The sequence below is a fragment of the Salminus brasiliensis genome, chromosome 4 (genome assembly GCF_030463535.1).
Source record: "Salminus brasiliensis chromosome 4, fSalBra1.hap2, whole genome shotgun sequence".
Lineage (NCBI taxonomy): Eukaryota > Metazoa > Chordata > Actinopteri > Characiformes > Bryconidae > Salminus > Salminus brasiliensis.
This window is the reverse complement of record NC_132881.1, coordinates 1,671,502-1,696,022: the sequence shown is the minus strand read 5'-3', so window position 1 is coordinate 1,696,022 and position 24,521 is coordinate 1,671,502. Positions and strand designations below refer to the sequence as shown.

The 24,521-nt window shown below is 43.9% G+C and overlaps 1 protein-coding gene across 4 annotated transcripts; it reads right to left on the bottom strand.

Moving 5' to 3' along the window:
* Positions 1–3,887: 3,887 nt before the first annotated feature.
* On the bottom strand, positions 3,888–24,313 carry lcorl (ligand dependent nuclear receptor corepressor-like). Of its 4 annotated transcripts, none has more exons than XM_072677281.1 (8): positions 24,167–24,313; positions 22,359–22,424; positions 21,889–21,968; positions 17,466–17,583; positions 16,900–17,145; positions 16,241–16,313; positions 6,693–11,017; positions 3,888–6,426 (listed from the first exon to the last, which is right to left on the bottom strand). In XM_072677281.1, exons 1-8 carry the CDS (start codon positions 24,261–24,263, stop codon positions 6,413–6,415), a joined length of 5,019 nt encoding a protein of 1,672 aa, XP_072533382.1. In that variant the 5' UTR covers positions 24,264–24,313; the 3' UTR covers positions 3,888–6,412. The 4 variants fall into 4 exon arrangements, with proteins under 4 accessions (XP_072533382.1, XP_072533383.1, XP_072533385.1 ...); XM_072677282.1 differs by having other exon boundaries at positions 16,241–16,310; XM_072677284.1 differs by lacking the exons at positions 3,888–6,426; positions 6,693–11,017 and adding an exon at positions 11,203–15,634 and having other exon boundaries at positions 24,167–24,310.
* Positions 24,314–24,521: the final 208 nt, after the last annotated feature.

The following is a 24,521-nucleotide window of genomic DNA, read 5'->3' as shown; positions in this document are numbered from 1 at the left end:
CCTAACCCTAACCCTAACCCTAACCCTAACCCTAACCCTAACCCTAACCCTAACCCTAACCCTAACCCTAACCCTAACCCTAACCCTAACCCTAACCCTAACCCTAACCCTAACCCTAACCCTAACCCTAACCCTAACCCTAACCCTAACCCTAACCTAACCCTAACCCTAACCCTAACCCTAACCCTAACCCTAACCCTAACCTAACCCTAACCCTAACCCTAACCCTAACCCTAACCCTAACCCTAACCCTAACCCTAACCCTAACCCTAACCCTAACCCTAACCCTAACCCTAACCCTAACCCTAACCCTAACCCTAACCCTAACCCTAACCCTAACCCTAACCCTAACCCTAACCCTAACCCTAACCCTAACCCTAACCCTAACCCTAACCCTAACCCTAACCCTAACCCTAACCCTAACCCTAACCCTAACCCTAACCCTAACCCTAACCCTAACCTAACCCTAACCCTAACCCTAACCCTAACCCTAACCCTAACCCTAACCCTAACCCTAACCCTAACCCTAACCCTAACCCTAACCCTAACCCTAACCCTAACCCTAACCCTAACCCTAACCTAACCCTAACCCTAACCCTAACCCTAACCCTAACCCTAACCCTAACCTAACCCTAACCCTAACCCTAACCCTAACCCTAACCCTAACCCTAACCTAACCCTAACCCTAACCCTAACCCTAACCCTAACCCTAACCCTAACCCTAACCCTACCCTAACCCTAACCCTAACCCTAACCCTAACCCTAACCTAACCCTAACCCTAACCCTAACCCTAACCCTAACCCCTAACCCTAACCCTAACCCTAACCCTAACCCTAACCTAACCCTAACCCTAACCCTAACCCTAACCCTAACCCTAACCTAACCCTAACCCTAACCCTAACCCTAACCCTAACCCTAACCCTAACCCTAACCCTAACCCTAACCCTAACCCAACCCTAATCATAACCTAAGCCCTAACCCTAACCCTAACCCCTCACTCTGCTGCCTGCTTTTAACCCTAATCTTAAACCTAACCCTAACCTTTACCTTAACCCTAACCCCAGCTCCCAACCCTAATCATAACCTAAGCCCTAAACCTAACCCTAACCCTAACCTTAATCCTAACCCTAAACCCAGCCCCTAACCCTAATCTTAACCTAACCCTAACCCTAAAACCCTAACCCTAACCCTAAACCTAACCCTGTTTAGTCTAGCAGTGTGTTCTTCACTCTGGCCTCCTCTCAACAGCTGACTCAATAATCACAGATTTACAAATCATATCAAATCTACTACACCTCAACCTCACACCTATTCCTCATTCTGCTCACATCACTCTAATCATAGGATTTTCAATACACCTCAACCTCACACCTGTTCACTCCCTGCTTTACTGTAGCATTGGGGAGAGGGAGCGGGTGAGCAAACAAGGCCAAGTAGGTCTAGAGGGTGTCCTGCTCAGTCTAGTGGCACACTCCTCACTCTGCTGCCTGCACCTAACCCTAATCTTAACCTAACCCTAACCTTTACCTTAACCCTAGCCCCAGCCCCCAACCCTAATCATAACCTAACCCTAACCCAACCTTAACCCTAACCCTAACCTTAACCTTAACCTTAACCCTAGCCCCAGCCCCCAACCCTAACCCTAATCTTAACCTAACCCTAACCTTTACCTTAACCCTAACCCCAGCCCCCAACCCTAATCATAACCTAAGCCCTAACCCTAAACCTAACCCTAACCTTAACCTTAACCCTAGCCCCAGCCCCCAACCCTAATCATAACCTAAACCCTAACCCAACCTTAACCCTAACCCTAACCTTAACCTTAACCCTAGCCCCAGCCCCCAACCCTAATCTTAACCTAACCCTAACCTTAACCTTAACCCTAGCCCCAGCCCCCAACCCTAACCCTAATCTTAACCTAACCCTAACCTTTACCTTAACCCCAGCCCCCAACCCTAATCATAACCTAAGCCCTAACCCTAAACCTAACCCTAACCCAACCCTAACCCTAACCTTAACCCTAGCCCCAGCCCCCAACCCTAAACCTAACTCTAACCCTAACCCTTAACTTCACACCTGTTCACTCCCTGCTTTACTGTAGCATTGGGGAGAGAGAACAGGTGAGCAAACAAGGCCAAGTAGATCTAGAGGGTGTCCTGCTCAGTCTAGTGGCACACTCCTCACTCTGCTCGCCTCACTCTGCTCTCTTTAGGCCTACTACAGGACCAAAAGCCCGATAGCAATGCTTAACAAGCGCTGGCCCGTGCACTACCCTTGATCTTCCTACTCAACCATGCAGTCTGATGGATTGTAATGGGGGAAGTCATTGTACATAACAAAAACCTAACCCTAACCCTACCCTAACCCTAACCCTAACCCTAACCCTGGCCCGTGCACTACCCTTGATCTTCCTACTCAACCATGCAGTCTGATGGATTGTAATGGGGGAAGTCATTGTACATAACAAAAACCTAACCCTAAACCCTAACCCTAAACCCTAACCCTAACCCTAAACCCTAACCCTAAACCCTAACCCTAACCCTCAACCTCACACCTGTTCACTCCCTATTTAACTGTAGCATTGGGGAGAGGGAATAGGGGAGCAAACAAGGCCAAGTAGGTCTAGAGGGTGTCCTGCTCAGTCTGGTGGCACACTCCTCACTCTCCTGCCTGTTCCTAACCCTAATCTTAACCTAGTCCTAATCCTAACCTTAATCATAATCTTAATCTAGTCCTAATCCTAACCTTTATCATACTTTAGCCCTAACCCTAACCTAAACCCTTAACCTCACACCTGTTCACTCCCTGCTTAACTGTAGCATTAGGGACCAACCTAATTGGGTGGGAGACCAGAACAAGCTGAGTGATATTGGGAGTGGGACCCAAGTGCTGAGTTAGGCAGAATCAGAGAACAAACTAAATGTACACAACAACAGAAGGTACTAGGACCCTCAGAAATTAGAATATATACAATAGGAACTGAAAAGTTACTTAAACGTAAACATTTCTTCAAACCTCCAACCTCTTGCTTATGAGACCAGAGGAAACACACTGCACCACTGGAGGAGCTGCATGACATGTTAAGACCAAAGGGGAAAACTTAGGTTGCCAGGGGAAGAAAAGAAGTAAAAGGATAAACTTAAATAAGAGTAAGTAAGATTAAGGGAAAAAAGAACAAAGGGGGGCAACAATGCAAAACAAAACCAAAGAGAGATAGAAACTCAAAACTTAAAGGAAATATTTGTTTCCCTTTCTTTTGTTTTTTGCTTTTTTGAGCTTGAGACAAGCCCAAGAAGAGGTTAGGTCTGTGACCAACAAGAGATCAGAAAAGAGAGCCAGGAGAACACTCGCCGGAGGTCTACCGATTTACCGGCCAGACTTGTGTGTTAGAAACCCAAGACTGAGCACAGGGCTCGAGGTTCTTTCCATAGGAAAGGGACAGGTGTTGCTGATTGCCCCTAATCAGTGTGTAGTGGTTCTGGGTTTCCCTCTGGTGGCTGGGGTGGCATAGCAGGATGCCCAGCCACAGTCTGCACCCTTACAGCCTTTCAACTGATCCAGGTTTCATTACCAAGTTGACTACTCCACTGCATTCTTCTCCATGGCTTCCTGTAGATCAGATTAAAAAACCTTGCACTGTTTTTTACAAAACCAAAACTGGACCAGCCTGTCCTAGCTGAAGGGGTTAATTGCAGGGAAATGAGATTTAGGTGATATGGACAGGAAGCAGAGCATTAACTAAAATTCTGTTGATATCGACCTCTGGTGGCCAGACTGGGAAGTGTCCTGGGACACTTCTCTTTCTCTTACTGTGTGAGCTGTTCTATTTCAAGTTTCAGCAGCATTATAAAGATAAAACATTATTTTTTAATGAAAACCAGGACAACACTTTAAGAACTTTTATTTTACTGATGACATGAGACAGACATAGTGGAAGGACAATAACACAGGTATTAATGTGTGTGTGTGTGTGTGTGTGTGTGTGTGTGTGTGTGTGTGTATATGACAGCACCAGTATTTGATTTGTCAAGGTGAATAAAAACCGGCCTTAGTTTTGTCTGATCTGCTAATCATGTGGACCCACAGCACTTTCAGCTCTGCCAGTATTTAATGAAGTCATGAGCTGCAGATCACCCTAACCCTAACCCTAACCCAAAATCAATAAGATAAGCAGAAAATAACATTTTAGGTAACTATTTGGACAATTATGGGATTCCAGAGACAAGGAACACACCAACAGGACATTAGACTTGGACCAATAATGTACAGCACTGGGACCCAATCAAGCTGGAATCAGATCAACAGATTAAAAAACAAACTCTCTTTTAATCTGAATATATTAGGTTAGTCTTATCTAATATTATCTGGATTTGAACCAGTTCAGACTGAATTTAATAGTTAAAAGTGGATTAATACTAACCTTCAACCATCGAACTGAACACGTAAAAGTTTAGACTGGATTTCATACAAGGTAGGGATTTACATACAACATATCAAATCTTGAATTTACTCATGTTTAATGGGGGGTTGTAAATGACCAAAAAGCTATTAATAAAATACCCTAAAAACATTCTTAACACCTCAGCTTAAAGGCAGATTTATGCTTCAGCGTCGAGTCGATGCAGAGTCTACGGTGTATTTTGTGCAAGTGGCCTACACCGCCAGAGCATTTATGCACCTGTGTCACTCTGCAGCCAAAACAGTAGTCTGGCGAGGGGGTTTAATGCCACTGTGTTGACTCTCGGAGTATTTTACAATCATCATGATGCTGGAGTTAGGGCAAAATAGCTGGCGTTTACTTTTATTTAAATTTCGGCAACGAAAGACAGAGCAGACAGCATAGATTCTATACAGAACCATAAATTGGCCTTAAGAAGGTGACACATTGCATCCAAGGACCACAGTGGCAGTCTGTTAAAGCAAAAGTAAAAAAGTAATATTGAAGTTTGTAGTGCAACACAATATAAAGTAGAATTAATACGCTAGAAAAGAATGTCAGACCAAGAGACCCAGGACAGATAGGGTTGGGCGGTATAACTATAATACTGTATACCGCTGTATTTCAAAATGTTGACAGTATTTTAAAATTACAACATGTGAATGTGTTACATTTCTGTCTAGTTCTATCTAGTTCAAAGTCAAATAAGCTCATTCCCCATGTGCATTTAAAAGAACCACAGGGTGGGGGCGCTGTGGGAGCTTGCTGATTGGTGAGGTCATGCTCTGAAAACAGGTGGGAAGAAAACCAGCCCACCATAGTTGTGAGTTAACAACAAGTTTGAATTAAGCAAACCTGGATATCAAATGTATCTGAAAAAGACTCCGTTCTCAGATATGAGGCTTTATACGGGTGTGATCTGAACCTTTAGTGCTAACTGACAACGAATCCAAACACAGGAGAACTGGGGTCTCAGTTTTTGTTGTCAACATTTGTGTTGGTGTTTAGCAGTTAGTCAGCAGAGGTGTATCTGTAGCTAAGGTAGCTCAGCAAAGGCTAGCTAAGCGAGTGGCTACAGGTCAAAAACCACAGGAAAAAACCCTAACCCTTCCAACAGCAGTCGCTCGATCTGAGCCATTTTTTGTATATATGTCTATAGGTGGGGTTTAGCTTGAGTTAGTTCTGTGGTGAGAAGACTGTTATCCTGTTAACTGAGCTAAGGCTAACCAGCTTCTGAACTCTGCTTTTGATCGTTTTTCAGTTTTCAAAGAAGGCAGGTTGAGGTACGGAGACCACATAAAATGTAGACCCATCTGTACTTCTTGCCCAACCTACAGCGTCAAGCCCCCTGTTCCCAGTAATGCCATATACTAATGGATACCGCCCAACCCTAACCACAGGAGGACATTTTTGCTACAGATTTAGTGAAACAAGACACCCAGCGTTTTCTTCTGGACTTCACTGTAATCAACTGAGTGTCTGATGACTAACCAGAATGTTTTATATTATATTGTTATACTTATATTTATATTGTAATATTATGCTAAAAAAGCTAAGAACTCAATTTTCAACTTACAGTTGAACCTGAAAAGGTCCTGATGTTGAGGCACCTTCAAAATGCAGAATTTAGAAATGCTTGGAAACACTGAACAAACACAGCATTAGAGGATTTTAAAAACAACAAACAGAAAAGTTAGCCACTATACTTCAAACATTTTATAAATCCCAAGAACTTTTCTAGTTTACTTAGTTCTCCGATGTCTCCGAAACTAATAAAAGGCCATGTTTACAGATATATAAAACACAGACACAATAAGATTACATAGTGCAAGTTTTCATAAAGTCTTTTGCTACATGATGCTTGCTGAGGTTGAGTGCATGTCCTAATGCTCTTGATTTTCAGCCAGTCTGCTGTTAAAGGCACAGTATATTTCGAGTTCTGCGTATTTCTTGCTGAGAACCGAAAGATCCCGTTATCTGGATGGTCCTGTAAAATGCAGATTTTGCAGGGTGAAAGAAACAGCATTAAAAGTGATTCAAAGAGGTCATGGATTGTTAGAAGGGCAACAGCTTCACTTCTGAGAGAAAGCAGCCAATAAAGGAGAGTCTCACTACATAAACCAGCTTGTGCTGTCTGATTCGACTGATACTGCTGAATAAAAACATTTTAGGTCCATATTCTAAGACACGGTAGATGGCATCAGTTAAATGTGTGGCTATCCTCCTTGAGATTTAAAAGAAAAACAAACTCACCAAGAACAAAATCACACCACCTCGCCGCTAGGACTCCTCGGCTGCTCCTCAACTGTCGTGTAATTTTAGCTGGAGATGACTCATTCGCGCGAGAACTTCTGCGTTTTGCGCCCGACTTGCTCTGCTCTGCCTCTGTAGAGGAGTGGGATTTCCTTGGAGAACAGAAGGTCTTCTGCAACTTGGTGGTTTCACTGCTCTTTTGTTCCTCTTGTTTCATAGGGAGATCACACCCAGCAGGTGAGATATTGAACTTCACTGTGCAAAAGTTGTACTCCTCCGTCACTGAGGTTGCGTTAGGAGAGTTGATCTTTTTCAGGAAAACCCTGCATTCCTTCAGGGTCTCTGAGCTCCAGGCTTTAGAGCTAATCCTCTCTTCTTTGAAAATGCCAGTAATGCCAGCTGTCTGCTCAGACGCATCAATCTTAAGCAACTTACTTTCCGAGATATCTGCTGCCTCCTGCACTTTGTTTACTGAAGGAAGTAGCTCTTTTGATAAACCTGTCGTCTTCACCCTAGTTCTCAGGTGACCTCTGTGGGTTTTGAGATCTACCTTAGTTGTGGAGGTTTTCTTGCCATTGATTGTGAACTTTGACCTTGCTCTAAGCAGAGCTGTTCTGTAGACCCCCCACGATCCACAAGACTTGGGTGTTTTCTGCGTATCAGCATGCCTCAGGTTAACCTTTGAGGTGTTAAATAGGAAGCTCTTGGCGAAAGACTTCCCCGCTTTGTACACTGTTGCTTGCGCTTGCCGAAGCATTGTTGGACTTTTTGGGACAACTTTAGCAAATTTCTTAACATGTTTCCTGAGACGTTCTGCTTGTGGGCTTGGGCAAACGTTCTTTCTGCAGGTGGGTCTTATGGGACTATAATGAAAGACCTCATAAGGATTTCTTGCACTGGCCTTCTTTACAATAGCCAATGACTGAGTCTCTGTGGTCTGCATAAACCAGGAGCAAAGCTTTTCCATGCTGTAGTTCCTCTCAAACAGCATTTTCACAGCTGAGGACTTCTCAACACAACCAGTGACTTTTGGCTTCTGCTTCATTTTAACCTCTTCGGCCTTTTTTGCCTCCAGGACTTCTGAAACCCACGTGTCCGACATCAGCCTGATTCTTCTGGCTAACTCTTTGTTTAGGGTCTCTGGTGACGCAGTGGTAGACCACCACTTAAAACTCTCATCTGATGCAAAAATGGAGTCCACTGAAACTCCAGAAAAACGAACAACGCTTTTCATGTGACTGACCTTGTGGCTTGTCGTTTTGGAAATTGCATTGTTAGCTGCCACCTCAGGCCCATGCTGTGTCTGGTGGTTGTTCTCAGTAATAGCTCTGCACATAAGCAGTTTGTGTGATCTACAAACCAGTGCATTGCTACGACTAAAAGATCTGGCGGTAGCAACCGAGTGCAGCAAATGAATGGAAGGTTTGCGCTCCCTTACAGAATGTCGAACAGGCTCAGAGCCTTCTTCCATGGTACCCACTGTATCATTCAGAACCCCATTATTGTGTTGACTGACTGTCTTCTGCTCTTTGGAAGGTTCAAATTCCATTACAAGAGCCCTGTGCTGCAGAGGTGATTCTTTTATGTCTTTTTTCAAGTGAATCTTGCGTTGCCGTGGCGACACTGTAGTAACAGTGACAGAAATTCCAGAAATCTTGACCTTAGGTGGCCTCCCCGGTTTTCTCGTCACTGCAGAATCGCTCTGCTTTTGACATTTTATGTTACTGCTTGCATGGATAAAGCCTCTCCTGTCTTCCACAGGCATCACAAAATGTAGATCCTCTAACGGACCTTTGACTAACTTAACTTCAGAACCTCCGCTGCTATTCGTTTTTCTAGTCTCATAACTGCTGCTTGGAACCTCATAATGTGGGTTTGTGGAAAGACGTTCCAAGTCCTCGGACACCACTCTCCTCGCTTTCCTTGACCTCCCGTACAGGATTGTGATTTTCAGATTTTTGCTGCCATCTTGACTGATTTTTTCACATGTTCTCTGATTTACATCTGTGCCATTTAAGCTATTTGGGTCTCCAGCTTTGGCTTTAGGGGGTCTGCCAATGGGACGCTTTACCAATTTTTCAATCTGTGGACCCAACTTTTTGGGCCGTCCAGGGCGTCTCTTCACAGGAGTTGCTTCTTGCACAACTGGTAAAGCTGTTAAATTAATCAAATCCACCTGATCAGCAGAGATGAGTTGTGTTGGTTTCATGTTGGACCCCAAAAACTCGACACTCTGCACAAAATCTTCATCCTGGGTTTGCTCATTTTTTGAGCTGCTAGCCCATGAAGCTTCAACACAAGGATCAAACATTTCGCCTTGAGGGTTTGAACCAGAGTCTGCGGCTTTGAGTGTGTATTTAACCCCATCCTCACCTTTCACGAGTGACACCAGCATGAGCTTTATTGGACTAACATACGTTAGTTCTTTACTGACTTTCAGGCTATGTGTATCAGCAGACTGACCCAGAATTACCTCGGGGCTTTGAGATTTCAATAGACTCTCCACTGCACAGAGCCTCAGCCTTTTTGTTGGGGATGCATCATCGTCACCACTGTTACCTTCATATACTCTTATTTTTTGGGGTAAAACAGTTAATGTGTTCATTCCATGACTCGATCTATGATGCCTCATACGATTTTGAGCTTCAGTTTTGATTAGGTGTTTAGTATCAGTTTTAGCAGCTGTATGGATCATCTCTGTGGAGTCATGTTCAGATGTAGCGTTAACGTCAGGGGGATGCTTCACGAAGACACCCTCAGAAAAACAGGCTGCATAGTACATCTTCCTGGGCTCAGTGACATAAGAGGAGAAGCGCTGAGGAGGGACAATGTTTCTCCGGGACCTTCCAACTTTGTCGTTTGTTTGGAACATTTTACTTCCGTCCGGATGGAACTTTGTTAATGCCTTACTGTGAGATAAATCTGTTTGCTGAAGGTCCGTTTCATTACAGAGGGGGATTTCTGTCGGGTCAGCAGGTTGCTTTTCTTGTTCCTCTTGATGGTTTTGTGTTTCTGAAGTTAATCTTTGACTGTCCGAGAGTTGTTTTATGGGCTCCATTTCAGATACGCTTTCAGAAAAGCCAGATAGTCCTTTAACAGACAGCGTAGAGGTAAGACAGGACTTAATGTTCTTTGGACACTTGCTTTTATCCATTTCCAATTTCCTTCTGCAGACTGAAGGGTCAAGCCGTGCGAGATCTCGTTTAATCTGTAAACTCTGCCTTCGGGAGGCTGGTAGGTCAGGGGATAGACTGAGGGCTGCAAGCACTTCCTGTCTTCGGCGAGAGCGTGTCTGAGGGGACCGCCGTTCTGTGGCCATGCGCTGCTCAAAGAGCTCCTTCAGGTCATACTCTTTTTCGCTGCTGCTGTGCAACACCGTGGTTATAATCTCGGCCAGGTGAGCGTCGTCGCACAATTCCGCGTGTTGACCTGGGTCTGCGCTCTGTGGAGTCAGCTCCCTCTCGGTTGGTTGAATATTCTTTAGTTTTTCAGTAAATTCATCCATTATTCCCCCAAAGAAAGTTCCACAGTAACGTTTATCCTCTTCAGTCTCAGAATGCATATCTTTAACCAGAACAGAGGGAGATGCCCCAGCATGCCGAGCATCAGACTGCAGCGCTTTACCTTCACCTTCTCTCTCAGTTCGGTGAGGTAAAAGAGGTGGAGATTTTCTTTGTGCCAAAAATTCCTGACCTTTACAGCTGATGTTTTTGTTGCCCATTTTACACTCTATATCCACCAGCACTGGCGACAGCGGGGGTGGCGAGGGGCTACGGCAAGTTTGGCAAGCGCCACAAGATTGAAGAACACGGGCATGGCTGATCTGGACACCCAACACACTGCCTGCATGTGAAAGGCACGCATGTTCATTGCTTCGCTGATGTTGGCACACAATATTTTTGCGATGAGCGCAGCAAATAGCAGAGCTCGGACAAACGACTTTGCTGACGCAGCCATGAGCCAGATTTTGGCAGGTCAGGCCGCTGACGGCGCTCATACCAATACAAGTGGGGCTAAAGGCACACTTTCTAAATCCACACACAGCTGCACAGCTACTTAGTGTGCAGGGTAAAGGATCACTGAGAGATGTTTGTTCAGCAGGACAGCAGTAAGGCTCAGTTTTTGCCATCCGCCTGTGGCCTTCCCTCAGAGCTACTGCCACGCCGTAATCCTCCCGCATGTCCTGAAGCATGTGATATAGGAGCAGTCTGTGGTAAGAGCAGAGTGAAGACAGGACCTTCTCCAACACTGTACCTCTCCAGTCTTCCGGTTTCTCCCTTTCCTCCTCCATTCTGCAATGGTCCTCATCCACAGGCACCAAAGAACTATATAAATAAATGGGGATAAATTATTATTCATATTACTTACAGATCAGTGACAAGAATCAAAGGACCAGCAGTAGCTTTGTGCTCATGCGACATGTGCAGATCAACAGATTCTGCTCTCGACAGTCTTTGATCTATTTCACCATTTCCATTATGACTGACACAGTTACACAAAAATTAAACACTTTTTATTGACAATTTTTTTATTGACAGCTTGTAGAAGGCAGAGGATGACGATTGTAGCAACGCTCACACTAAAGGAAACTTCATTAATACAAAGCATCCATAAAACCTGTTAACCAGCCAAACCATCTGCCTTTCTAGGTGTCGCTTAAAAATAACCACAAGCAAACCCATTTCTGCAGGCAATACACTGTTAAACAAAACAAAAAAAAACAGATTGCATGAGGACACTAATTTGTTTAATGGGTTTTAAGTTAATATATAAAGTTTCTTTTTTTTGAGTGTGAAATAGAAAAGAGGTTTATTAACCAACACTCTAAGAGCCCAATTTTTAATTCATCTTTATAAGCTGAAATAACTTTTAACAAGATTAATAGAAAAGAGAATGTTACACTGTTAGCATCAATAACTGAACTCAAAATAGGTGTGTAGCAATCATTAACTTTAAAGACTGAAAATCAGGAGTGTTTTAATGGCCTCTCTCCATGAAAAGCCCTTTTTTGTTAGTAAGCAAACCAGAATAAATTAACAATCAGAATAATCACAAAGAGGAAAGAAAGCTTACCCAAAAGGACATTAATATAAGCATGCAATTATAGTAAAACACATTTCACATTTAAATCTGAGCAACAAAGTGCTTCAACACAAACTCGACACACTAAGTCTGATTCTCATCACAAAGAAATAAATACACATTTACAACACAAAACATTTACAGAATAGTTTTCTGAGAAAAGAATGAATGATTCAATCATAGTGCAACTGATGTATGCATAAATAAACGATTGCAATTAATATATATCTTGCAACTGCTTATGAATGTGACAAACTCACTGCTGTGAACTGTTCCCATTGGGCCCTTTCAAAAAGCTTTAGATGAGATCCTGACCCCCTTTAAAAACACGGCTGAAGAGTTTCAGTAGTTTTTAGAGTAACAAAAATGCAGAAATTCCACCAGTTTATTTTGGCAACCTCCTCAAAGTTTTCACAGAATGGTGAAATGTACAGAAAAGGGCTTCGTGAAGATGAGGCTGTCTGTCAGAACCTTTACAACTTATCCTTGGACATACTGCAGTTAAAAGGGCAGTTACACCTTTAACTTTATTCGTAATCTTACCCTGAGGATACTCTATGGCTACATTAAGACACCAAACACAATCCATCAAATTTGGTTTTCTGTACCTGATTAAATCTGCAAATTATTATTTGCTGAAAAACTACTTTTTTTTTTTTTTTTTTTTTACACAAGAATTATGAAGAACTACTTCACACGTTTAAAACGTAAAGTATCACATTTCAGTGGAGAACTAATTCAGCCCCCCCGGCTGCAGAGCATAACGCTGAAATCAGATCGATCTGCTGTGTTTTAAAAGCTTTCAGCTCAGAATCACTTTGATCTATACTTGAATCCATCAGTGAGAAATCAGCGGGAGACCTGAGAAACAGTAAACTGTAAAATTAAAGTACAGTAAACTGCAGAAGTACACTAAACTTGTGAAGAAAACTTTACTCTCACAGCGGTGGGACTGCCCTCAAGCCAAAACAACGTGCCTGCAAGTAATGCACCCGTCCCCCAGAACAACAGCAGCAACATCAACTGCTAACTGTAGTCCCAATATAAAACTGTTACTATCTCCAGAAATAAAGTACAGAACTACTGAAGTGAGCTGTAAAACAGGCACTATGCAAGTTAACAAGTTGTAAGGAACATTCAGTGGTTTATAGGGCATAATGCTCGAGTTATATTTAAGAATCTCTCCACAAAAAAGTATTTTTCTTTCTTTAAATAACAAACATATATACCACACGCAGAATTTCACAACACAAAGACTACTACCTTAACATTGCATGTAGAAATTCTCATAAGCTCAAAGCTTCAATCACAAAATTCACATTTAATAATAGAGTTACACTTTATAAGGAGCAGCATGTCCCGGTGTCTGCATTAATAAATATGATGGAGGTGTTAATAATTCAATGAGGTTCTGTAATAATTAACAGGGTTAGAGTGATACAGACACACAGGAGCATAAGCTTCTTTCTATAAAGTGCAACCCAGTCTTCTCCTTCATTTATAGTGTAACTTATTAAAACAGGTCCATGCTATGAGATACGGGGAAAGAATCTGAGCTTCAGTAGCAGAACAGCCAGTGAAATGTGAGTTAGCATTGTGCGCTAAAAGATGGTGAAGCTATGAGGAAACACAAATCAGGCAAAAAAAGACACAAGAGCACAGACCAGAGACCTTATTCACTCTCAGCAGCTCTGCTGACCAATGACAGCAGAAATAAAACCTCACAGCTGCCGGAGAATGGGCCGACCAGTAGAAACGTTACTAAAGCAGCTTAGTCTGGAGTGTAATTAGGTTGTAAAATGACCCTGAAGTGAAATTTTGGTTACAGCAGACAGATAAACACAGCAGAGCCTTCGTGATTTACTGGACATGAATGATAAAAAAAGAGCAGCAGAGAAACAGTTTGAATGAGGTTTTACAGCAGTTTTGAGCTAAAAACAAAATAGTATTAATATTAAACAACACATTCACTAGAACTATCAAGCTTTTCCTGTGCATTTCTGACATGCATTATGTTGCATTCCAGCTTCCCTCGGATGAGTTTACGGAAACGAGGTGAAGCACTTTAAACTCTACTAACAATAAAACGGAGCATGACGGCTGGCAGAATTTGGGTTCTTCATTAAGAGAAGTCTAGAACGTTCAAACAGTAAACTCACCCGATTCGGTTCGTCAAGTTTCTGATGAAATCACATCAAAAGGATTAATGTTAATTAGCATAAACTGTGTGATTCTTTCACTGGAACCAAAGTTCCCACCTGCATCTTTCCCCTGCAGGTAAGAACACACCCCATCCCCATTAAAACGATGTAGCGATATGTTCCCCAGTTCAGCAGACTGAACAACGTGGAACACACTGCACAACTTGGTGGTGGTGGGGGGGGGAATCTCTCAGCAACTAAGACTGGTAGAGCGGTCAAAGTGTGAAAGCTGTTAACAATCATTAAGAGCTGATTACCTTAAGTAAAAATCAAACCTGAATAAATTCTTTAGTTTAAAACTGTACTTAACTTAAAAATCAGTGCTTTACAGTATATCGTCTTTAAATATATATATATGTATATGTATATAAGTATATAGATATCCACAGTGAAAACCCTGAATAGATTTTTTTAAAGGCATGTGTTGTGATTACTCTGAAATGTACCAGAACCTGTAGATGAGGATTTTTGAGAATTCAAGTTTTTCTTTCAAGTCAGAAGGACTGAAGTTCCTGACCGTTTAAACGTTCTGTAGCTGAATCTGAGGCATTTCCGTTAGAACCGTGTGCAGTGGCTGAGGTGTGTCGTGTTTAGAACCGTTTGAAGGCGGTCGTTGAGGCATTAGTTGTCGTCGTCCCTGAATGAATGGAGCCTGAGGTTTTGGCTTCGGAGAGGCGGAGCTTCTTTTTGGGCGGAGTCTTCAGTGTTCCCATGCGTTCCTTTACCTTGTACTCCAGCGTGCTGTGCGGAACCCCATACACACCCTGAGCTTTTGACACGCTCATTTTTCCACCCATGACCATGGCAATGGCCTCTTCCAGGATGTCGTGGTCGTACTGGCGGTAGCGTCCACGCTTTTTCCGCGGCTGTTTGTCCCGACGCTCTCCGTCATCGCCACAGATTTCACCACTGCCCGTGGCACTGCCCCCTGTTGCGCTGACCCCCACGGCACCATTTTTCATGCAGAGGGGGGGCAGGTCTCCCTGCAGCAGCAGCCGCGACTCCAGCACTGGAGGGCACTCCGAAACACCCTGTTTGGGCAGGATGGTCTTCAGCTTGTGCAGCACGGCCGGACTTTCCGAGCTCTTATTGGCCTGAAACACTGCGTCCACCAGACCGGCTAGGTCCAGCTGTGTTTTGGGCTGGACAGTGGGACGTACCTGAGGGATGCGGATGGCAACGGCTGCCCCTGCAGCGGGGCTCTGCGGGGGGGTGGGCATGCTAGGGTTGGACGGGGGCCCGTCACTGCGCTCTCTGAGCTGTGACACCATTCTCTGCAGAGTCAGGCGGTGGAGGTACGAAGAAGCGATTGCAGCAGGCAAATCGGCGCTTTCTGCCGGTGAAAAAGCCACTTTTGCGCCCTCTGGCTGGTCAGACTGTGAGCGTGCCCAGGCTGCCACTTTCTGCAACAGCAGCTGCGTCTCACCAGCCGGCCAGCCCACCTCCGGACCCCCGCCGCTGTCTCCGACCGGCAGCCATGGCTTCCTCTCAAGCAGTAAGGCCTCGGCCTGCAGCCGTAAGGTTTTCTGAGGTATCCCGTACAGAATGGCAGCTTTGTGAACATCCAGTGAACCAGAGCGAACGTCTTTCAAGGCTTTAGAGAGCAAACCTTCCGCAAACTCTGAGCTGCGATCCAAATACTCCTCTCTGATTGGTCTCCTAGGGGGAGGTGGATGGGAGGATGAGAAACGAACGGGTGAACGGACGAATGACAGGAAGCACTCAGGGTCCACTCCTTTACTGCCTTGTCTTTGGGTAACATCACTCGCTTCTCACTTTGTTTAACACAAAGCCTCTGAATATGGGGGTAAACATTTGTCTGTTTTTGGCCTTAGGTTGCAAACGATACTTCGTGGAAGGAGAGCTCTCAGTCAAACGTGTGGAGAAAGACACACTTCTACAATAACACTTCCAGTATCTTTGCAATGCAGCTCAGATATGGCACCTACTTAGTATTTGTGTGAAAATAATAATGAATAAATGAGTAGATAAAACATAGATAAATCCAGGCTGCACAGAAGCTCCTGACTGCTGACAAACGTGACGTTACCTTCCAACAAGTTAGAAAAGAGTCAACCCCTTTCAGTGCGACAGAACAGCCACTATATGCTATATTTACATGCAAAATATCGGAAGAATCGTTTTGATTTACATCAAAACATACCTAATAATTACACCGATTAATTTCACACTATCAAGAGCACTAGAGAGTGGAAATACAAATAGTCAAACCAAACATTCCAACTGAGAGATAAAAATACTCACCCTGAAACAGCCTGCTGACTTGGCACATTCAGAGATGATGTACTTTTCTTTGAAAGATCAAGAACACCTTCTGCTGAAACGTAAAAAAAAAAACAATTTAGCGATATTTCAGAAATGTAACATCACTGCTGCCTCAGGTTACATCACTGTTACGCTGCAATGCAGATCAGGGTGGGCGGGGCATAATTATGCCTGCTGTTACGCCCTGCAGCAGTCTCTGAAACACCTCAATTCTGTGCTCAAGACTAGATGTGTTGCCATGACTAATCTCTAAACTCCTGAAATAGATATTTTTAACACACAGCTGGAAATCCCAACAATTATTTAATACTGTTCAGTTCAGACAATCTGTTTTTGGCAGATCCACGTGTGTGGGATTTTACACACTACATACAGAACTACTACTTAACTTTCCACTGAACACATTCATCATGCAGATCTACTCAGACCCATCACTGAGCAATACGCGAAACATCGATACTTTTGTAAGTCACTCTGGATAAGAGCGTCTGCTAAATGCCTTAAATGTAAATGTAATCGGTAAATAAACACTAAGATAAGTATCAGTCATAAAAGAACCCACCTCAGGTTAAAAAACTCTGTTAAAGTTAAATGTAAAGAAAAGACAATAAGTCTAGCAGCTGCTGCCGGCCGCTCACCTTGCTGTGGGCATTGTGCGACACTGCTGACAGCGAGGTCTCGGCAGGGTGCACCACGGCTGACCGTCAGATCCAGGGGTCCATCAAGCTCTGCCTGTTTGGGGAAATCAGCCTGGTTCACGCTGGGATCTTCGGGACCCTCAGAATGGCTCTTACAGGCGTATTCGATCGCAAACTGACGGATCATCTTGCGCATCAACTCCTGCGCTGCCAACGGTATACTAGGATCGCAATTCTCAGGGAATTCTAGGTAACCAGAGAAAGAAAACACATTTGGGTTCATTCAACTCAAAATATATATGTTAAATATAATAGACTAATAATAGTAATGATGCTGGAGAACATAATTATAGATGCACACTAAACCACCTAACTTTATTAATTGTGTAAACCTTATTGTTCCACTGATTCGTATCACAGCCTCAAGAACATGAAGCACCTAACATTAGCAGCTAGCATCGTTACAGCTGTAACCCGCAATCCTGCCCTCCATAAACACACTGTCTAAAGTCTGAACAGAAGCTTTATTGTTCTATGGAAGGCGTACAGTCAGTGTGTAATAATACCTTTTTTGTGGAAAACTGCATGAAGGAATTGGTCTGCTTGGCACTGGAGTCTTTCTGAGGTGGACAGGCCCTGAGGTGGGGGGGTTTCGGCGGGGGGCGGCGACACGGGCACGTGATCCTATTTTAGAAATAACAGCTACATTAACATAATTACAGTAACTCACATTATCCTACAGTGTAAGAAGCAATTCCAGTGTTCTATCACAGTACATTCATATGTACATTCTTCCTGAGGACATTGAAATAGTCATCTGTAGCTAATGTAGCCCATTGTTATATATATACAATTTATTATTTAAAATACCGATAAAAGATAAAAAGTCTACTTCCAGTGCCTATATTTCGGTGAACAAACAAATATATAACAAAATAATATTTAAAAATAAAATAAAACATATGTGCTCTCTGACCACCAGCTTTTTTCTGTTCTGCCCTTTCAGTGGTTGAGTTTGAAAACCCCTGCTCTTGAGTAAGTAAGGGGCGTTGGTTATTATGCTAAGGACAGTACCTCTCCTTAGTGTTTTTCTCAATCGGTTGATTAACATTTCAAAAGCATTTAGACATTCACTTAATCAATTCTGGACCATCAGAAACAGCCAAATACCCATCTGGTAGCTGCTCTGGTTTTAATCTGACCCAAACATAAATACTAGAACTATGTCTGTCCTGCAGACTGAGCCTGCTTTCCCAACAACAACTCAAACAGTAACAGACCACAGAGAGCATACCAACATGCAAGTAGTAACAGACAGCGGGAAGTGTAATAACGGACCACAGTAATAACGGACCACGGGAAGTGTAATAACAGACCGTGGGGAGTGTAATAACAGACCACAGTAATAACAGACAGCGGGGAATGTCACAACGGACCACAGTAATAACAGACAGTGGGGAATGTAATAACAGACCACAGTAATAACAGACAGCGGGGAATGTAACAACGGACCACAGTAATAACGGACAGCGGGGAATGTAATAACAGACCACAGTAATAACGGACAGTGGGAAGTGTAATAACAGACCACAGTAATAACGGACAGTGGGAAGTGTAATAACAGACCACAGTAATAACGGACAGTGGGAAGTGTAATAACAGACCACAGTAATAACGGACAGTGGGAAGTGTAATAACAGACCACGGCAAGTGTAATAACAGACCGTGGGGAGTGTAATAACAGACCACAGTAATAACAGACCGCGGGAATTGTAATAACGGACCGTGGGGAGTGTAATAATGCACCACAGTAATAAACCGTGGGGAGTGTAATAACGGACCACAGTAATAACAGACAGTGGGGAATGTAATAACAGACCACAGTAATAAAGGACAGTGGGGAGTGTAATAACGGACCACAGTAATAACAGACCACAGTAATAACAGACAGTGGGGAATGTAATAACAGACCACAGTAATAACAGACAGTGGGGAATGTAATAACAGACCACAGTAATAAAGGACAGTGGGGAGTGTAATAACGGACCACAGTAATAACAGACCACAGTAATAACGGACAGTGGGAAGTGTAATAACAGACCACAGTAATAACGGACAGTGGGAAGTGTAATAACAGACCACGGCAAGTGTAATAACAGACCGTGGGGAGTGTAATAACAGACCACAGTAATAACAGACCGCGGGAATTGTAATAACGGACCGTGGGGAGTGTAATAATGCACCACAGTAATAAACCGTGGGGAGTGTAATAACAGACCACAGTAATAAAGGACAGTGGGGAATGTAATAACAGACCACAGTAATAAAGGACAGTGGGGAATGTAATAACAGACCACAGTAATAAAGGACAGTGGGGAGTGTAATAACGGACCACAGTAATAACAGACCACAGTAATAACAGACAGTGGGGAATGTAATAACAGACCACAGTAATAACGGACAGTGGGGAGTGTAATAACAGACCACAGTAATAACGGACCACAGTAATAACAGACAGTGGGGAATGTAATAACAGACCACAGTAATAACAGACCACAGTAATAACAGACGGTGGGGAGTGTAATAACGGACCGTGGGGAGTGTACTAACGGACCACAGTAATAACAGACCACAGTAAAAACGGACAGTGGGGAATGTAATAACAGACCACAGTAATAACAGACAGTGGGGAATGTAATAACAGACCACAGTAATAATGGACAGTGGGGAATGTAATAACAGACCACAGTAATAACAGACAGTGGGGAATGTAATAACGGACCATGGGAAGTATAATAATGGACTACAGTAATAACAGACCGCGGGAAATGTAATAACAGACCGTGGGGAGTGTAATAACGGACCACAGTAATAACGGACTACAGTAATAACAGACCGTGGAAAGTGTAATAACGGACCACAGTAATAACAGACCACAGTAATAACAGACCGTGGAAAGTGTAATAACGGACCACAGTAAAAACGGACTGTGGAAAGTGTAATAACGGACCACAGTAATAATGGACCACAGTAATAACGGACCGTGGGAAGTGTAATAACAGACCACAGTAATAACGGGCCGTGGAAAGTGTAATAACGGACCACAGTAATAACGGGCCGTGGGAAGTGTAATAACGGACCACAGTAATAACGGACCGTAGAAAGTGTAATAACGGACCGCAGTAATAACGGACCGTGGGAAGTGTAATAACGGACCGTGGGAAGTGTAATAACGGACCACAGTAATAACGGACCGTAGAAAGTGTAATAACGGACCACAGTAATAACGGACCACAGTAATAACGGGCCGTGGGAAGTGTAATAACGGACCACAGTAATAACGGACCGTGGGAAGTGTAATAACGGACCGTGGGAAGTGTAATAACGGACCACAGTAATAACGGACCGTAGAAAGTGTAATAACGGACCACAGTAATAACGGACCACAGTAATAACAGACCGTGGGAAGTGTAATAACGGACCACAGTAATAACGGACCGTGGGAGGTGTAATAACGGACCGTGGGAAGTGTAATAACGGACCGTGGGAAGTGTAATAACGGACCGTGGGAAGTGTAATAACAGACCGTGGGAAGTGTAATAACGGACCACAGTAATAACGGACTGTGGGAGGTGTAATAACGGACCACAGTAATAACAGACCGTGGGAAGTGTAATAACGGACCACAGTAATAACGGACCGTGGGAAGTGTAATAACGGACCACAGTAATAACGGACCGTGGGAGGTGTAATAACGGACCGTGGGAAGTGTAATAACGGACCACAGTAATAACGGACCACAGTAATAACGGACCGTGGGAAGTGTAATAACGGACCACAGTAATAACGGACCGTGGGAGGTGTAATAACGGACCACAGTAATAACGGACCACAGTAATAACGGACCGTGGGAAGTGTAATAACAGACCGTGGGAAGTGTAATAACGGACCACAGTAATAACGGACCGTGGGAGGTGTAATAACGGACCGTGGGAAGTGTAATAACGGACCGTGGGAAGTGTAATAACGGACCGTGGGAAGTGTAATAACAGACCGTGGGAAGTGTAATAACGGACCACAGTAATAACGGACTGTGGGAGGTGTAATAACGGACCACAGTAATAACAGACCGTGGGAAGTGTAATAACGGACCACAGTAATAACGGACCGTGGGAAGTGTAATAACGGACCACAGTAATAACGGACCGTGGGAGGTGTAATAACGGACCGTGGGAAGTGTAATAACGGACCACAGTAATAACGGACCACAGTAATAACGGACCGTGGGAAGTGTAATAACGGACCACAGTAATAACGGACCGTGGGAGGTGTAATAACGGACCACAGTAATAACGGACCGTGGGAGGTGTAATAACGGACCACAGTAATAACGGACCGTGGGAGGTGTAATAACGGACCACAGTAATAACGGACCGTGGGGAGAGCGTAATAACTGATTCAGTCACGTCCGGTTTATTGGGACACAAGCAGTGAATGTGAAAGTACAGAAATACTGATTAACGGCTGCAAAAACTTGAACAGTGAAAGTATCTAGGCAACACCCAGAGTGTGAATGAGAGATTAGAAAAACTGTACAAGCAGAAGCACTTGACCCTTAGAGGGAGTCTCTGTTATGCCATTGGGGTGGGGGGGAAGACAGTCAATTTGTGGAAGACAGTCCAGCAGGGTCACTCCCCACTGGAATGCAGTGATACATTATCAATTTGTGCAGAGGAACTCTGAGTCTGTTCTAGTGACTGTGCACCTCAATTAACCACATCATGTTTCTTTATTACTGACAATAATGTATATATTATGAATGTTGGAACGAGTTTCAGAAACGTGTTTAACACTTTGAAACTGAAACTGAAACGTGAAAATCTGAAAGTTGGGGTCATGCAAGGCCTTGTGGTGGTGGGTTCTGGACAGTGAATGATGGTACAGTTGTGCGCCGCAGTGTTGATTACGACAGAACCTGTTCAGACTTACGGTCAATTTCTCCAACTGCAGGCTACAGAAGGGGCAGCATGCGTCTGTTGACCAATCAGAGGTCGCCTCGGGCTCACAGTCTAAACAAGAGAAACAACACATAAAATAAACACAGCACAGATATGACATCCCACCTGCCCCAAACCACACACACAGATTAAATAAGCTGCCCATTTAAGCCACTCTGCTGGAAACGGGTCAGAGCCCAAACTCAGGCCTGAGAGACAAGGACAGCCCCACCTTACCTACAGACATTTATTTTCAGATCAATTAAAACTGATTAAAAGGAATGTTTCCTATCAGCACCAAATCCAGCTTAACACTCAATCTGCTCTGTACTGAAACATGCAGTGTTCCTTATACACTGACTGTTTCCTGTTTACACTTAGAAACACACTGTGATGTAATAAACCCAGGCGTACAGCCCAGCCCTACGCCTTGATTTCACATCACAAACACCAATAACTCACCGTCAAAGATGCTGAGGTCCTGCAGAAGTCTTGGTCCATAAATTCCTTCCAGAATGCTCTCAAATCCTGAAAGACACAAACCTCTCTCAAACACCACATCCAGCAGCTCGGCGTCCTGAACACACATTAAATAACACACTCGGTTCATCTAACGAACCTTAAGATGCTGATCATCGGTTTCAGAGGCTTGTTATATTTATTTTGCTTGGCCTGAATAGTCTTTCATCAGAACTGAAAAACATTTAATTGGCATTAGAAATCTCAGTGGTTTCAGTCCATTTTAAAGGTAGTCATTAATATATACCTCAGTTTCAACTTTATTTTATTTCAGTATAATCAGAAACTCTTCTTGGTGTGTTTTATTCAGAAAGAAAGTTTAGCAAATTTGGACTATTCAGAATCAGTTAAATACAGAAAACAAAACTGAAGATCCAAACAGACTCGCTTGAGTTTCTGGGTGCAAAATTGATCAATTCAACGAACCAGAGGAGGGCAGTCCGCAGTCCACCACTGGAGCCTTAAATATCCCTTGTGAATTAAAGATGATAAAATACAGCTAAACGAATCTGTTAATCAAGTGTTAGTTATTCGGCGGGTGATCGCTGATCTCTGTGGAGAAACACACATTTCTTTGGTGTTCCTGTGGAAATCAAAAAGCCTTTAATATGTATACCAGATGATTTATTGTTATTGATTATGGAGTGTGGAGCTGAAGGCTGCTGGAGGACCTGCTGTTGTGTTCTGACGGTCCAGCGGTTCAGTCTGACACTAAATATTCAGTAATTCAGTACCAAAGCAAAGCAGCAGAAAGATGGCTTTAATCAGCTACTACAAAACCATTCAGCCACCAGAACCCCTAGACCCACCTAAAGCCCCCTCAGAACCCCAAACCCCTGATTCTAATCCCGGCCCCCAGCCGTTTAGCCCGGTCGGTAATGACACTAAACTGGACCTTTGGCTAATCTGGCTAATTTACTATTAAACCCGAATCTCCTTCCCTCGGTTTCGATCTTTTTCTTACCATATATCTCTCTCACACACACACACACACACACACTCACACACACACACACACACACACACACACACACACATTTTTTCCCGATGAGCTTTAATGCCGTCTTCTGTCCGCTGGCCCTGCCGAGCAAAAATAGGCTAAGCTAAGAGCCGTTTCCCAGGGAGAGACGGACTGTCAGCGGACTGTCAGCGGACTGTCAGCGGACTGAGGTAAAGCTTTGCCGCCCAGCAGCTCCAGAAGACTCACCGAGAGCGGAGGAGAGCAGAGAGCAGAGCAGGGCGGGTGGAGCTGCAGCTGCAGTGGGAATAATGGCGACCACCCTTCTCTGTAGCACTAATGCTAGTGAGCTAACATTAGCACATTAGCATTAGCATTAGCACAGTTTCCCTGCTGTTCCTCAAAACACCCCAACCCCCCCCCCCCTACACTCACACACTCACACACACACACTCACACACACACACACACACACACACACTCACACACACACTCTCACACACACACTCACACACATTGTATACTCGTGTGTGTGAGAGAGTGTTTCAGCTTTTCTTTGTTATGAGAGAGAAAGAGAGATCTAGCTACACTGTGAGTGTGTGTGTGTGTGAGTGTGTGTGTGTGTGTGTGAGTGTGTGTGTGTGAGTGTGTGTGTGTGTGTGATTTCTCTCTCTCTCTCTCTCTCTCTCTCTCTCTCTTCGGTATGGATTGAGTGTCTCGAGCTCTATGAGCTGGTATTTAAAGTAAAGGTGTTTTATTAATAATTATTGATTGATCGATTTCAGTTTCTTACCGACGCACGCTATCAGTTTGTGTCTCCATGTCTCGAGCTCTCTGCGCGCGCCCCTTCTCTCTGCCGCGCATTTCGCGCTGCGGCACCGCGTCGCCATGTTTCCTCCCGCCTCGCGCCCGCGCCCTGACTGACAGGCGGCACAGCGCGGGGCGGAGCTACGGCTAAACCGCTCGCTGATTGGCTTTCCGCGAAGCCTTTGTCTCTGTTACAGTTTTCATTTTGATGGATTCTGTGACAGATCTCTCCACTGTTTACGGGTTGTGATGGGGGTTCCTGCAGTTGTCATGGTTACCCTGTTAGCACAAAGCTAGCACTGTTTTGTTTATCATCTGCACATCTGCTTTTTAAAACATAG